Source organism: Misgurnus anguillicaudatus, chromosome 25 (assembly GCF_027580225.2).
Source record: "Misgurnus anguillicaudatus chromosome 25, ASM2758022v2, whole genome shotgun sequence".
Taxonomy (NCBI): domain Eukaryota; kingdom Metazoa; phylum Chordata; class Actinopteri; order Cypriniformes; family Cobitidae; genus Misgurnus; species Misgurnus anguillicaudatus.
Window position 1 is genome coordinate 22,881,576 of NC_073361.2, and position 15,826 is coordinate 22,897,401.

At 37.4% G+C, this 15,826-nt stretch overlaps 1 protein-coding gene across 12 annotated transcripts in view; it reads right to left on the reverse strand.

Annotated features, from left to right (window-relative positions):
• Positions 1-15,826, reverse strand: part of phldb2b (pleckstrin homology-like domain, family B, member 2b) — a 57,546-nt gene that overhangs the window by 38,963 nt on the left and 2,757 nt on the right. For 9 of the 12 annotated variants that reach the window (XM_055181328.2, XM_055181318.2, XM_055181321.2 and 6 more), the window contains exons 2-5: positions 10,519-10,587; positions 10,201-10,324; positions 6,912-7,094; positions 511-630 (exon numbers count right to left, since the gene is read on the reverse strand). In XM_055181328.2, the coding sequence (XP_055037303.2) occupies positions 511-630; positions 6,912-7,094; positions 10,201-10,324; positions 10,519-10,587 (496 nt within the window). Of the gene's footprint in view, positions 1-510; positions 631-2,958; positions 3,122-6,911; positions 7,095-10,200; positions 10,325-10,518; positions 10,588-15,826 lie in introns of those variants that run through there. The other 3 variants (XM_055181317.2, XM_055181322.2, XM_055181324.2) reach the window with 3 other exon arrangements.

Consider the following 15,826-nt stretch of genomic DNA (forward strand, 5'->3'; position numbering starts at 1 on the left):
GCAAATGAATGGACACAATGCAAAAAAGCTTTCAGTGTCGTGTAAATGGACCCTATAGTTTAAAATTATTATTTTGTACTTATAATTAACTAATAATGACAGAAGCCTACTGTTTGTTCTTATCTATAGATAACTTACCATTTCTTAATCTACTAAGGTCTTCAAAGCAATGTCTGTAAAATATACTCTTAAGATCCTTGAAAAGGGTTCTGTTACATCAAAAGCATTGAGGATCGTATAACAGGAGACTGTAAAAGAATTCTGACAGATAACTAAAATTTATTACACACACGCACACACATCATATCCTCTATAGGTCTCGAGGTGGTTTGTTGTGATATGGGATATGGGCCAAGTGTGCATGTGTGTGTGCAAAAAAGTGGAGATCAGTGGTTTCAGTTCCCGAGGGGATTTGTGGGTTTAAGAAGTAAAGATTGATAGTTTAAAAGAGAAGGGAAGATGATAGGAACAAAAGGATAAGTGGATAGAGGCGAGAATAAGAGAAGTTACCTGTGCTGTACACCAGCGGAGATACGGGGCTCTTCTGCGGCAGCATGCTTTTCATTCGGTTAGCCTCCTCCGGGTGGTTAAAACGAAAGATATAGGATTTACCCAGACAGAGAGTGTAACCTACAAACATAGAGAGTGATAAATCAACAACAGTAAAAAAAAACAAATTTCACTCACACAGGCCAAAAGCCAGAGATAAGATAACAGGGTCAATGTAAAGTTGAGAGGAATGTCTTGGTTTGGTCGCAAACAATACGTTTTAGATGATAGTGGTCGTTTTGAGCAAACTAGTTGAAACAGGATGTTTAAAAAACCAAAGCCTGTTTTTCATTCACATCTTTCAGCCTCACTTCTGTTGTCACACTATGTAAATAAGAAAAGCTTATGTCACCATATAAGTGGCTTCAACATTTCCTTATTGTCTCTTGAGCACCAGGTCCTGTAAGGCTTTGTCTGCTCTTTCCACTAATCTGAAATCAGAGACCACAGGGCGATGGATGGATGTGAGCCTGGAAACTCACTGGAAGCAGAGTAACAGCTCATGGAAAATATTTCGGACCACTTTTCTTCCTTAGTAAACCCAAAAATATTTGCCTGAATGATCTTTTTTTTTTTTGCTGGATGTAACAAAAGTCAGACAGAGCCAGTCTGAGTTTCAGAACAAAACAACACCATTAAAAATAGGGATTTTGTGAGAACTGTACATAAAAATGATCACACGATTTCAACACATGAGCTGTTCGACAGAGACGCTGGCGTTCAATGAAAGCAACATCTCTGCCAGATTGTGTAATGGTCTATCTCCATGCGTAATCCATTTAGTCTAACTCACTGGTTGAATAATAGGATACAAAAGGTGAAAAGTTCCCAAACTTTCATGTCTGGCTCACATTCCCGTTTCAGACCGTTAAGTGAACTTAAGTCTCGCATGTCATTAACATGCCAACCCTCTGACATTTGGTCTCTTAAATCTGTCCCATGCATTCCAGAGCTTGGTACACTGGCAGAGCATTTCTCCAAGCTTTGCCAGGTTTCTCTGGACTTCTATCATGAAGTAACAGAATGGACAACTACAACAGATGCATGCAATATGCAATAAAATAACCCTAAATCAGTCAACACACCGTATGAGAAACATCCAAATAACTGCAGTTCTGAAGCATAAACAAGCACACGTGTGCGCACACGCACGCTCGTAGCTAACAGCGGTAAGTGTTTAGTCTGCACAGATGTTCCCCCAAAGCTAAAATCCTAAATAAATAAATGTCTAAAGGAACAAAGATTAACACATCTAAACATTATATGCCATGTCAATCCATGCAAGTGTGCATGGGTGCATGTGATGCATTTTCTTGTTATTTCATTACATGCATGCATGTAATTAGCAGTTTTGTCAATGTGGAATGCACATGGGTAAATTAATAAAAATGCATCAAACAGACTTTATTAAAAGAGTTTACAGTTATAGTTTATTGCAAATCCTTTCCTGCCCTTTCACCACACAAACACAGCTGCTTCATCTTAAACTTTCTTTACTAAAGTCGTGCTTGGATTAAAAATAAAATCCCTTTGATCGTATAATTAAATCTGCATGTTAGTTTATGCACAGTTTCCAGCTAAAATGATTGGATAACTAAGTGGCACAAGGAAACAATCTTCTGGTGCAATGAAACATTTTTATATATCTATCAAAGGCTATAAAGTAAAGAGCAATAGACAGAAATAACCAGCTAATTTTCATAATACAAATAAAGATAAATGTTATTTGATAACTAATTCACTTAACCTGGCATCATGCATTTGATTACAGTTCATTTGTTGGCAAGCAAGCATTACACAATTAAACAAAATTAACATGATACCCATCTTATGTTAACCAAACGTAATTGGCTGAAAAGCAGATTATAATGCATGCACTAAAACATTTTAATATTTTGCAAGATAACCACTAACCAAAATATTGTTACTAACTGGAATATTTCAGGTACAACTTTTCATCCATGTTCTCTGGCAAATTACTAGTCATTCGTTATTTAGTTAATAAATAAATATAATAAAATATAAATGTCATTTAAAAATACTTGTATGAAAGCATGACTGCCCATGTGACTGCACACAATGACGTCACACAGCCGTAAATCTCAGCGTATATAAATAAATCTAAACAAAAATTAAAAACCAGTAGCTTCTCTCAAAGAAGCCCAACTAAAACATAAAAAAATTGCAAAAATGGATTTTAAGTAATTAATGAGTGACATTTATTAAATCTACACGCGACGCAGCAAAACCATATTCTGTTTAAATGAATGAACAACAGCGCTGTTGATGATTGTACAGTAACTGTCTCGTGGCTATATGCATAGCAGATGCGTTAACGTCTAGTAAAGTTCACATATCTAACGAGACTAGTCTGAAAATGATTCTATACAGAGGAAAGTACAAACAAACCTGTCAGAAAACTCTCGCTGAGTGAAGTCCTCAATGATATTCCATGACCCGTGACCCGCGAGCGTTTAACTGTGCGATAAACTCTGAGGCGAGCGCTTTGCTTCTCCTCCTCTTCTGAGGTCAATGAAAGTAAAGCAAACGCTCCTAACCCAACTTAAAGGGGTGGTGCTGTGCCACGCGCGTTACATACATACATACATAAACGGAGAGAAATTCAGCGTCTTAACCCATTGTTTTCATTTCCAAAGCAAATAAAACTTTCAAACGTCCTATAACGTCCAATGATGCGTGATTGTAAACAACATTAACTCTAAATGTACCCTGCTTGTTAGAGTAAGGGCAGAAAAGGATTGATTTAACCCCACCCCTCTATTTTCTTTGTCTATATAGGCACTCACTAAAAATACCTGAGAGAAACCCTATAGTAGGACCTATTTGTTGAGAATAAATGCCATATCATAATTAAAGAAAGCTTATCCAAACACTTAATGAACTTTCTCATATTTTTCTTTTCCTCTGCTGAATTTCACCATTGAGTAATACTTTGTGCAACTTCGACTAAGGCTAAAATCGATCGTTCCTCTTGCACAACACTGACCATCATTCATTTTTCAGACTCTCACAACATCATCTAGGACTAGGTGACCGTGTCAGCATAATAGCATTCTGGTTGCATACCAGACACCTTATTCCGAAATAAAAATAACTATCCAATAGACTGGGATAGTTTGAAACAGTCTACCATTAGATTATCACTAAGACCAAAGAGTTTGACAATCAATTAAAGTTTTGCAATAGGGAGGTGGGGCATCTCTTATTGCAGCCACTGACTGACATCTAATGTTTTGAGCTGTTATTTGAAATAGACTTAATCACAAACCAACCCAGAGAAAATCATTTTAAAAAGTGCAGCAAAATACAAACAATTGTTTAAAAACGACAGAAAATTATCAATTTCCCTAAAAGAAAGCAGAAAATACGGTTTACAGAGACCACGGCTTTTGTTGTGTCCCATATGATGCGCTATACACCATAAACTATGAACTATATACTTAAAACATTAGACCATTTTCTTTAAAAAAAATCCAGATAATTTACTCACCACCATGTCATCCAAAATGTTGATGTCTTTTTTTATTCAGTCAAGAAGAAATAATATTTTTTGAGGAAAACATTCCAGGATTTTTCTCATTAATGGACTTTAATGGACCCCAACACGTAACAGTTTAAAATTACAGTTTCAAAGGACTCTAAACGATCCCAAAAGAGGCGTAAGGGTCTTATCTAGCGAAACGATTGTCATTTTTGACAAGAAAAATAAAAAATATGCACTTTTAAACCACAACTTCTCGTCTATCTCCGGTCATGTGACGCGCCAGCACAACCTCACGCAATACTTCATTACGTCAAGAGGTCACGGAGGACGTATGCGAAAGCGGACCGTTCCGACGTTGTTGTATGTTGAATGATACTAATTAATGTCTTTGTGTCAGTTTATTGTTTAAAATGGTCCGCAAATGTGCGTTTTCATATATGTAACACGTGACTTTCCACGGCATCACGCAATTACGTGAGGTCGCGCTGGCGCTTCACAGGCGCAAAGATAGACAAGAAGTTGTGGTTTAAAAGTGCATATTTTTTATTTTTCTTGTCAAAAATGACAATCGTTTTGCTAGATAAGACCCTTATGCCTCGTTTGGGATAATTTAGAGTCCTTTGAAACTCAGTTTAAACTGCAATTTTAAACTGTTACGTGTTGGGGTCCATTAAAGTCCATTAAAATGAGAAAAATCCTGGAATGTTTTCCTCAAAAAACATAATTTCTTCTGGACTGAACAAAGAAAGACATCAACATTTTGGATGACATGGTGGTGAGTAAATTATCTTGTTTGGAAAATGGACTAATCCTTTAACCATGAATTTTACAAGAGTAGTATCTTCCCAAATGGAATACTTAAGAGGTTTTTACTAACTAGAATTTCCAGGAAAAGGGAAAATAATGATAAATACTGAACACAAAGCAAGTCAATGAAAATCTGTTTATTTTACTTTGATGTCAGTGTCAATCAGCATGACCTCAGTCACCGTCAGACTGAAGAGTAATCGTCTCCGCAGGTGAACTTTGCTCGCATGACCGTTGATTGATTATTTTTTGATGAATAAGTACAACTTATGCTGTGTTCCAGACAACTCGGATTTATAATATCTATTTAAATGTTCCTAAACACATTAAATGTATTTAATGTCATTAAATTATTATTAATGCTACTAAATACTTTTAATTTTACTTAAAGGTGCAGTGTGTAAATTTTAGCGGCATCTAGTGGTGAGGTTGCGAATTGGAACCAACGGCTCAGTCCACTGCTCACCCCTCACTTTTGAAACACATAGAAAGCTACGGTAGCCGCCAACGGCCAAAATGTCATCGTCAGAGGCAACTTAGTAAAAAAATTTGTCCGTTAAGGGCTTTTGTAGAAAAATGGCAGCACAAAATGGCGATTTCCATGTAAGGAGACCCTCGATATATGTAGATAATAGTTTTCTATATTATTTTGCATTTCTGTCAAGAGATCCTTCTAAAAATTACACACTGCACCTTTAATTCAGACATTATTTCTGACTTTGATGTGGGAAATATCCTAAATCCGAGTTGTCTGGAATGCAGCAATATAGTTTACTTTTTTCTGAATTCTGTCTAAATTTTTCAAAATGTTTAGTGAACATACTGCTTACGCTATTTAACAAAAATACGTAGAGGAGTGCGTAAATGTGCAAATTGGGACGCACTTTATGTTTCCAAGCATATTGTAAATCCTGCCTTTATTATGAAAGTTGAGTGAAGTCAAACAGATCAGAACTGTCTAACTTCAAGACATGTTAAGTTGGCATTAACCCCTAACTGAGCTTTCCTAATTTGTACCAGCTGCCCCGCACTGTAGCAGCTGTGTGTACATCTTTAATCTATTTGCATTTAGAGTCAGTGGAGGTAAGCCTCAAAAATTCATTTTACATTCAAAGTTTGCATCCTTTTACCAGCATGTGGCTCTTTTCTACAATTCAGATGTATAACATCCTTCATGGTCTCTCTGGAGATCTGAGACTTTGGATTGTACAAAGCCTCCAAAAATCCACGTTGTCTTCATTTGCATTGTCTTTTGTCCCTAAGTCCCCTTCACACAATCCAGTCAATATTTGCACTTCGTGTCTGAATAGTGTCAGAATAAATAAGTCTGGTTCACAAGTTCACATTAACATGTAATAGCGAGATTAAGCATATTTGGCGTGCTGTCTAAGGGAAGCGCTCCGAACCCATATTAGGCCGAACCCAAAGTACTACCCCCTCTTTAACTGTGATAGATGTACAAGCAGAGAGTGATGGGGTGCTGCAAAAACTGTCCATATATAGACACCTTTTCATGCTGATTGGTTGAAATACATGCTCCTCCTAATCTTAAATAAACTTCATGAAATACTTATTTGTATCCTACCAAGAAGCAGAGCGAAAACTCTTGCGAATAAGCTGAGAAAATGATGGAAGACTTGTTGAGGAACTCAGTAAGGCTGGAGAACGCAGGCATTATAGGAAAATACAACCTTGGGGCAAAAATCAGTCAACCCTAATCTGTGCTCTATAGCTCAATCTATCATTTGTGGAGGCTATGAGTCACAGCGTCACACTGAATAAAGATCCAAAACCACACTAGTTAAACTCTGCATGATGTCCGAAACCAAAACCCTGCTGGAAAAAAACACATTATCCATTTCCAAATACGCTTTACTCTCAGATAAACAGTTTTTCATAGCATGCAAACAAAACCACATGCATACAATACGCAATTGTGATAAGAGTTGCTGAGACAGCAAAACCTCTCTTTTCACAAGACCTTTCTAATCTTGTTTTTCTCATACCAGCAAAAACAAGACACTGACCAGTGAACTCATGTTGTGGTTACCTTGTGTAAGTTGTGTGGGTCTGGTGACCGGAACGCCATCGAGTGAACACAGGTGTCCGCAGGGGTCAAGAGTGATAATCCCTCCTTTGTTCTCGATTCTGCAGTGTTCTGCTTCAATTCCAGGTCCTTCAATACTGATGTCCTGAGGCACAGGGGCATCATCACGACCTATGCGTGTCACTCCTTTAATACAGTGTTATGTGAAGTTAGCAAATTTTATTTGAATTTGGTTGTAAATTCTGTTTCGAAGCATGAGAAAAATAATTTAAAGGTGCAGTGTGTCATTTTTAAAAGGACAGAAATGCAAAATAATATACAAAACTATATTATCAGGGGTGTATAAAGACCTTTTTATAATGAACCGTTATGTTTTTATAACCTAAGAAAGAGACGTTTTTATCTACATACACCGAGGGTCCCCTTAAATGGAAGTCGCCATTTTGTGCCGCCATGTTCCTACAGAAACCCTTAACGGACAAACTTTTTTACTAAGTTGTCTCCGATGATGACATGTTTTTTTGTGGTGGCTACTGTAGCTTCTCTATGTGTTTCAAAAGCCAGGAAAGAGCAGTGGACGGAGCCATTGGTTGCAATTTGCAACCTCACCACTAGATGCCGCTAAAATTTACACACTGCACCTTTAAAGCAGCTATTCAAAAATACAGTAACCCAAAAATTAATTACTGTATTTTCTGAATGGAGCCGCGCTCTGTTATGCAACAAAAAATTAATGCAAACCTGCTGTTTTACTAAATGCTGCGTCACTTATGCACTGCTTGTGCTTGCGGTATAAAACAGACTTAAAATAGATATGACTGAACCACATTTTATCTGTGTTTGAATCAATCTCTGAGACCTATATGTATTGTGCTGCTGTTAGCACAGCTGACATGTTCATTCAATGCCAATCCAGACCAACTGTGTGGCTTTATGTCTTTACCAACTGGGTTTTTGTTTAATTGAATATTGTTGAAAAAAATCAACTTTAAATAGGATTTCAGAATAGTTAATGTTGAATAGTTAATGTTAAGCTAAATACTGCCATGAATACATGCTGAAGAATGATGAGTGTGTGCGTGGTTGTATGTGTGGTTACACTTCTGTTTTACATTTCCATTCTGCTCTGGCCTCTGCTGGCTTACACACTTAACCAGTGCTGTTATAATTGTTATTTATATTTCATGGTACTTTAATACTCGTGTGACTATACTGGGAAAGACTGGAAGGAAGTTAGCTCGACTTGTCCTGTCTCTATTCAGATAGACTGCACACTTCATTTCCTGCACCATTCTCTTAAATTCCTGTGTTACCATGGTGAAGGTGATATGAGGGGCGAGGACGGGGGAAAGTGAGTATCGTGTAGATGTACGTAGATGTCATGTGTCATTACAGTAAACCTGATACACTCTAAAAAATGTGGTGTTATTTTCAACCCAAAGTTGGGTCAAAAATTGACAAACTTAACCTGTTGGGATGCAATTTAACCTATGCTGGGACGTTTCAGCCCAAAATCTTATCTTGTTTTAACCCATTGTTGGGGTAAATATAAACATTTTCTGAGTTAATTTAACCCAGTGGCTTGTTTTGTCTCTTTTTGACCTAATGAAGGGTTGAAAATAACCCAACATGTTTTAGACCAGGGGTACTGTGAGGCACATTCTAATAAAGAAACATTCCACTTTTTTTGAAAATATACTCATTTTCCCGCTCCCCTAGAGTTAAACATTTGATTTTTACCGTTTTGGAATCCATTCAGCTGATCTCCGCGTCTGGCGCTACCACTTTTAGCATAGCTTAGCACCCACAGAAAATTAAAAGTTGAAATTATGGTTACATACTATACTCTCATTCTGGCGTAATAATCAAGGACTTTGCTGCCATCACATGGCTGCAGGAGGCGCAATGATATTACGCAGCACCCGAAAAATAGTCCCCTTAGTAACTTTCAATGGCAGAGGACTATTTTCGGGCAGATGTAATATCACTAGGCCTCCTGCAGCAATGTTACAGCAGCAAAGTCCTTGATTATTACGCCAGCATGAGAGTAAAGTTCATAGCCATATCTCCCTAGAAAATCGCAACTTTTACATTTCTGTCGGTCTTAGTACACAATGTAACTACAGAAGAGTCAGTTAAATAGGAAAAATATCGAAACTCTTCGGTTATTTTTTTTGCGCGATGCCAATGGTCTAATCAGATTCAATGAATTATGCTAAGTTATGCTAAAAGTGGTAGCACCACATCCAGAGATCAGCTGAATGGATTCCAAAACGGTAAAATCAACTGTTTAACTCTGGGGAGCTTGAAAATAAGAATATCTTTCCCTTTAATAGTCTTAATTGTAATATTTATTTATTAAATATTTTTTAGCTTGGCTTGGTTTACACGTTAACATTTTAAACAATACTAAAACATATCAACAAGTAAAATAAAATAAAATTAACAAGTAAAACAAAAAGTAGCCTTCCAGATTGTTGTATCCATTGTGATCGCCCTTGCTCACAAAATGGTTGGAGACCCCTGTTTTAGATGTAAGTAGAGACAAGTGGACCCTTTGTATTGTCTCATTAAAGAAAGAGTTCACACCAAAATAAATACAAAAACTGAATAGACATTGAGGGGGAAATGGCCCCCCAATAATCAGACACTACGATATTTTTAATATACAAACATATAGCCTTGAACGTTTTGGTCCTCCCCAGTGCATGATGTGGTAACAGCATTGCAGTGTATATCTCTAATGACAGCACTTTAATATAAATTTGTTTGTGGTCAACTGAAGATAAAGAAAAAAAATCATACACAATTATATGCATCTAAAATGAAATAAATTACGAAACATTTCATATTTTGATAAACTTTTTTAAAGCTTGTGGTTTGTCTATAAACTATCGTTGAACTGTTGTTATGATTATTAAAAAAATCCTTCTTTTGTGTTCTGAGGATAAATAACAAAACATGGGTTTGCAATGACACAATGCTGTCATTTGACTTTTTGGTGCCCTGTTCCTTTAAGGCAGAGATTAAAGCAACACACCAAGTTCCGGACTTTGAAATGTTTACACCACAAAGCCTCCTTCATCCTTTACAAAATCCTTATTCAACCTGCATTTAACCTCTGTAGCCATGAGGCCTCAGTCAGCACTAACAATAGACGCAACACGCATCCACCATTCATGAAGGTACACACATACACAGATCTACAAAGATAGCGGGTTCATTTTCTGTGCACATACTTGGGCATTTGTGCACGTGTAATGGAGATCAACAGATATAAATGAGCACTTACCCTCCTTTAAAGGTAATAGAGTAATGGCAACACTGAGTCTTCCGCTGCCCAGGCTGACCAGGTGAGGGGTGGCCGTTTGTACCTTCAGTGCTTTTCCTGTGTCAATCAAATCCAGGGGCGGACTCTAAAACAGCAGAAGATTCTGATCACTGGAGATCATTAACAGTTTCTGTAGCTCAATTAGTTGAGCATTGCACAACGGTCATAGGTTTGATCCAAGGGAACATGCACTGTAAACAATACACATGTGTTGTGCTGTCTCTAAATGCATCTACCAAATGCATAAATGTAAACCAGCTAAACAACTAATTAATTTACCTTAGGAGAATCAAGACTTTGATCTGTTTCTGGTTTGAGGACACTAGATGAGCAGCTTGTCTCTGTGTCCTATACCACACACAAAGAGAACAAACCAATCATATTTAAAGATAAACATGTTAAATGTAACCATTAAAATGTTTAGAAAATTACTTTACTGTGACCTTACAAAGGTGTAGACCAAGCAAAGCCAACATCTTAACAAACAATTGCTGGTTACCAGTTCCAGTCTCTACACCAGTGAAAAAACGGATTGAAATCAGATTAAAACACTATTATGTTTAATGACACCCCAGTAACAAGAGAGGCCACAAAGAGACTCACAAACTTGACCCTGGGGGCCATAAACATCAGAGCGAACATACTCACACTCTCTAATCTAGCAGCCACATGTAACATAGGTTGGAATGTGTGTGAAAACTATTCCAAAGGAGAAAAATAGAGAGTGGGAGTAAAAAGGCAGGAATGTTCCATGCCTACAATTTCCCACGAATCACTGGGAGTGTTTGGCATACCATGCCAATGGAGATGTAGTGGGGAGATGAAATGTTCCTGCGTTGGTCTACCCAGACCACAGTTCGAAGCTAGCATAGTTAGGGGCCGCAAATATATTGCGGCCAACCCAACACACCCATAATAACATACGTATAAAGATGTGCCTAAACATATTTGAAGAACTATTCCACTATAGGCTATCTATTACTTATATTCCATTAAACAACATATTTTTACATGAAGTTGTCATTGTATGTCTTCTGTTTTATGATTTGTGATCCTGTGATCATTGCCGGCTCACAGTGTTCCCATTTCCTCAGATACAAAACGTACTTCCTCAAGTCATTTTTGTTCCAATACCTTCATATCCGATCCAAATGCCAGTATCCAATCAGAGAGCGTGCACCCACAACAATGCTCACATCAGAACAGGAACAATATAAACCTCAAAGTCAATGCCTAGCCATGTTTGCACTCACGCAAGACGTCGAATCTACTTCAATGGGGAAAGACATATATCTGTACAATCGTGTGCTAAAATCACACTTAAACAACATATTTCCATCCAACAATTAAATCTGACATCAGCTGCACCATAACTTTTGTTTCTTAAGATAAAATTGCATTAAAAATTCAACATTTATTTAAATCGTTTCAGGTTGCGCATACAACCAGATTGGCGCGGCAAAGGCTAGAGGGGATACAGCTACTGCAAAATCTCGCGAGATTAGTAAAGTTTTGGGGTAGGATTTGGATTAAAAAAGCCGTTATTGCTAGATAGGCTACAGCTATGGCCTAATGCCGGGTTTAGTGTTAGGTTTGGGGTAGGATTAGGATGAAAACAGTGCTCATCCGGCAGGATTTCACAAGATTTTTGGCCTTAGCTGTATCCCTTCTAGCCACAACCAGCAAGCGCCTCACGCCTCTCTGTACACATGGCCCCTCCCCTGAGATGGTCCTCACTGCAGAACACAACATCCAGGGGGCGGGGTTGGATCTAGATCCAACTCCTCCCACTTAATATACTTTGTTCCGCCAAATGAACCAGTATATTTGCGTTGTTGCAGCCCGCAATTAGTTGCAACCTGTTGTCGCCAGCGTTTGCTCTTATCAATTAGGTGTATGTTTGATTAATAATATAGTTGAGAAAGATTCATAATTTAGAAAGTATCACAGTTAGGTGTAAGGAGAGGTACGGACACATTCCCGACAGTTTGATATCACTGAAGAGATTTATTTGTACATTATCCCACTTATAACACAGCTATTCCTATACGAGTAAATATAAAAACAAATTTATTTGATATCTTTTATTAGCAAATAAAAAAAGTAAACCATCTACGAGGGAAACCTGTTTCCTAATGGCTGTAAGCAAAGACGCGTTAAAACAAGTTAAAAGTCCATACCATATAAACATTCAATTTATTAATTTCTAAATAACATGCCATAGCCTATATATTTTAATAATTATGCATATTTATACTGTATCCATTAATAGGTCTTAAACGGCATGTGGTAAGATTACTCATAGTAGGCTTACCCGAAATGTTTTACTCATTATAGCATAAAGCATAAAACATTATAGCAAAAAACTTACATTTCACCCTAAAGGCACTACTTTTATTGTAGTCATAAGTAAAGTTAGTTTTTATGTCAAAATAATAACTTAATTTAGTTACGACTTAATGCGGAAATGGTAACGCAGCAACACGTCTATGACGTGTCTTGTGGTAAAACTGCCGACCAATGGGATCTCTGGATCGGGATCCAGCTCCACCCCTGGATCTAAATCCAACCCCGCCCCCTGGATGTCGCGTTCTGCAGTGAGGCGCTACTGGCTCCCCTGGGGAATCGTTTTTCTTTATCGTCAGATTATTGATTCTACTTATTTATAAATTTTTGGAGTAATTTAAAATATTTACATATTCTGCTGTATATTTATATGTGTCATCCACATAACTGGATAAATGTGATAAAAATATTTGCCATTAATTACTTCTCCTGATTAAGAAACACTGTAATATGACATAAATTTGTATGTATTAAACTAAAATTGTATTTAATCACCTGTTTCGAAACAAAAAGAAAAAATTGGAGAGCATTTACTTTGAGCTGATTTAATCTTATTTAAATTATGCTTAAAGGGATAGTTTGGCCAAAAAGTAACTCACCCTCAAGCTGTCCGAGATGCATATGTCCATTATTTTATAAACTAACACATTTTCAATTATTTAAGAAAATCTTTCGGTTTATAAAATGATATGGGGTCCACTTTCTTTAAGTCCAAAAATATGCATCCATCCTTCACAAAAGTAATCTGGAGAAGTAAACAAAGGCCTTTTGAGGTAATTTGTGTGGTTTTGTCGTAGAAATATCCATATTTAAAACTTTATAAACAAAAATAACTAGCTTCTGGTAATGCCGCCATCTTAGGTGGACCCCATACCCTTGCATTTTATAAACTGAAAGATCTAGGACATTTTCTAAAATACCTGAAAATGTGTTTGTCTGAAAAATGATGGACATATGCATCTCGGACGACTTGAGGGTGAGTAAATCATGGGTTTAATATGATTTTTGGCCGAGCTATCCCTTTAATTCAGATCTTCACAACTTCAAGTTCTGACATTTATGGTTGACCACTTACCAAGAGGCCACTTTACAAACATGACCTATTTTATAGCCCAGCCAACTACACATGATCCCTAAACCTTTAAATCTCACCTCTCTCTGCCCTCCTGACAAGCAGACAGACGTGTTTCAGCAGGCAAATCTTGTGTGTTATGCTTTGGAGTAGTACTTGGCCATTTGACCCCAGGTTGAAAATACCTGCTACATTCCTAACATGCACCTTTCTACCAAATCGTCTCATAGGCCTGTATATGTGGGTAACACTGAGGATTGACCCGACTATGGTTTTCATCATCAAGACCTCTTTATCCAGGTAAAAAGCGTAATGTTCAGGCATGTTCAGACATCTACTGCAAACATTCAAGCACTGCTGCGGGTTACTTAAATGCAGGAAAGAAATCAAGCGATTGTGTGGTTGATGGAGGAGGAAGGAAAAGCAGAGAGTGCTACTTTAAATACAGCATTCGTTTTATGAGCCAGTGAAGATGAAAGAAAAAAAACATGAGAGAGAGAGAGAGAGAGAGAGAGAGAGAGAGAGAGAGCGAGAGACTGCTTATTGTTAGGTTATGTTAGGTAATGCATTTACTAGTGTAACCCATGTAAGCCTGTTGGCTTTTTTAAATAAACGCATCAATACATCCTTGGAACCTCAGTTGTAATAGAAAATATATCAACACATAGAAAAAGATTGCATTTGTCAAGTCATTTCATTTTATGAGAACATTGCAACATCAGATCTTCTACAAAAAAGCAGAAGAAAAGTCTAGAATTTAACACAAAGGGCTTTTTGACTCTTCATGCTTTCCACAGGACTTAATGTGGGAGGGCATTACTCTGAAGACAACAACATCAGCTCAGCTGTAATGTAGATGGAACAATCAAAGAAGTGTGCATTGAGACTCCACACTTAGATCAAACATCAAATCAACCATAGATGCAGGGTGATGTGGGCGATGACAGCCCCACACAAGCATAGGCGTTTCGGCGGACAGGGTGGGAGATTTAAAAAGGGAAACGTCTGTCAGCCTTTCCTCTGTTTTCATTCCTTACCCACATCAGATCTAACACAAACACGGGCCAAACACGCCTGCTTTCTAGGTCATTTACAAATGCATTTGGCATAGACTGATCTTGGTTGTGATGGCTGGGTTCATCTTTCCACCCTGTGGACTATGTGGAATGAATACCGCTCAATATACACTGTACTATTATTTTTACCATATAGGTAAAACAGTGTATTAAAAGTGCTTTTGCTACATTGTCAAATGCTATGCTACACTGTCACATGACCTCATCATCACAAAGCTATTTTACATAATATCAATTTAGCATTTTAAATGCAATTGCATGGGAAATGTTATGCCAAGTGCATTAAAGGATTAGACCCTTTTCTTAAAAAAATTATCACCATGTCATTCAAAATGTTGATGTCTTTCTTTGTTCAGTCGAGAAGAAATTATGTTTTTTGAGGAAAACATTCCAGGATTTTTCTCATTTTAATGGACCCCAACACGTAACAGTTTTAATAAAATTGCAGTTTCAACTGAGTTTCAAAGGACTCCAAACGATCCCAAACGAGGCATAAGGGTCTTGTCTAGCGAAGCGATTGTCATTTTTGACAAGAAAAATATGCACTTTTAAACCACAACTTCTTGTCTATCTCCGGTCATGTGACGTGCCAGCGCAACCTCACGCAATACATCAAGAGGTCACGATGGACGTATGCAAACTACGCCCCAGTGTTTACAAGTGTGGAGAAAGAGTACCGTTCCGACGTTGTTGTATGTGGAATGATACTAATTAATGTCTTTGTGTCAGTTTATTGTTTAAAATGGTCCGCAAATGTGCGTTTCATATATATAACACGTGACCTTTCTACGTCATTACGCAATTGCGTGAGGTCACACTGGCGCATCACACAGCCGGAGGAACAAGAGAAGTTGAGTTTTAAAAGTGCATATTTTTTATTTTTCTTGTCAAAAATTACAATTGTTTCGCTAGAAAAGACCCTTATGCCTCGTTTGGGATCGTTTAGAGTCCTTTGAAACTGCGTTGAAACTGCAATTTTAAACTGCATTAAAACTGTTACGTGTTGGGGTCCATTAAAGTCCATTAAAAAATGAGAAAAATCCTGGGATGTTTTCCTCAAAAAACATAATTTCTTCGCGACTGAACAAAGAAA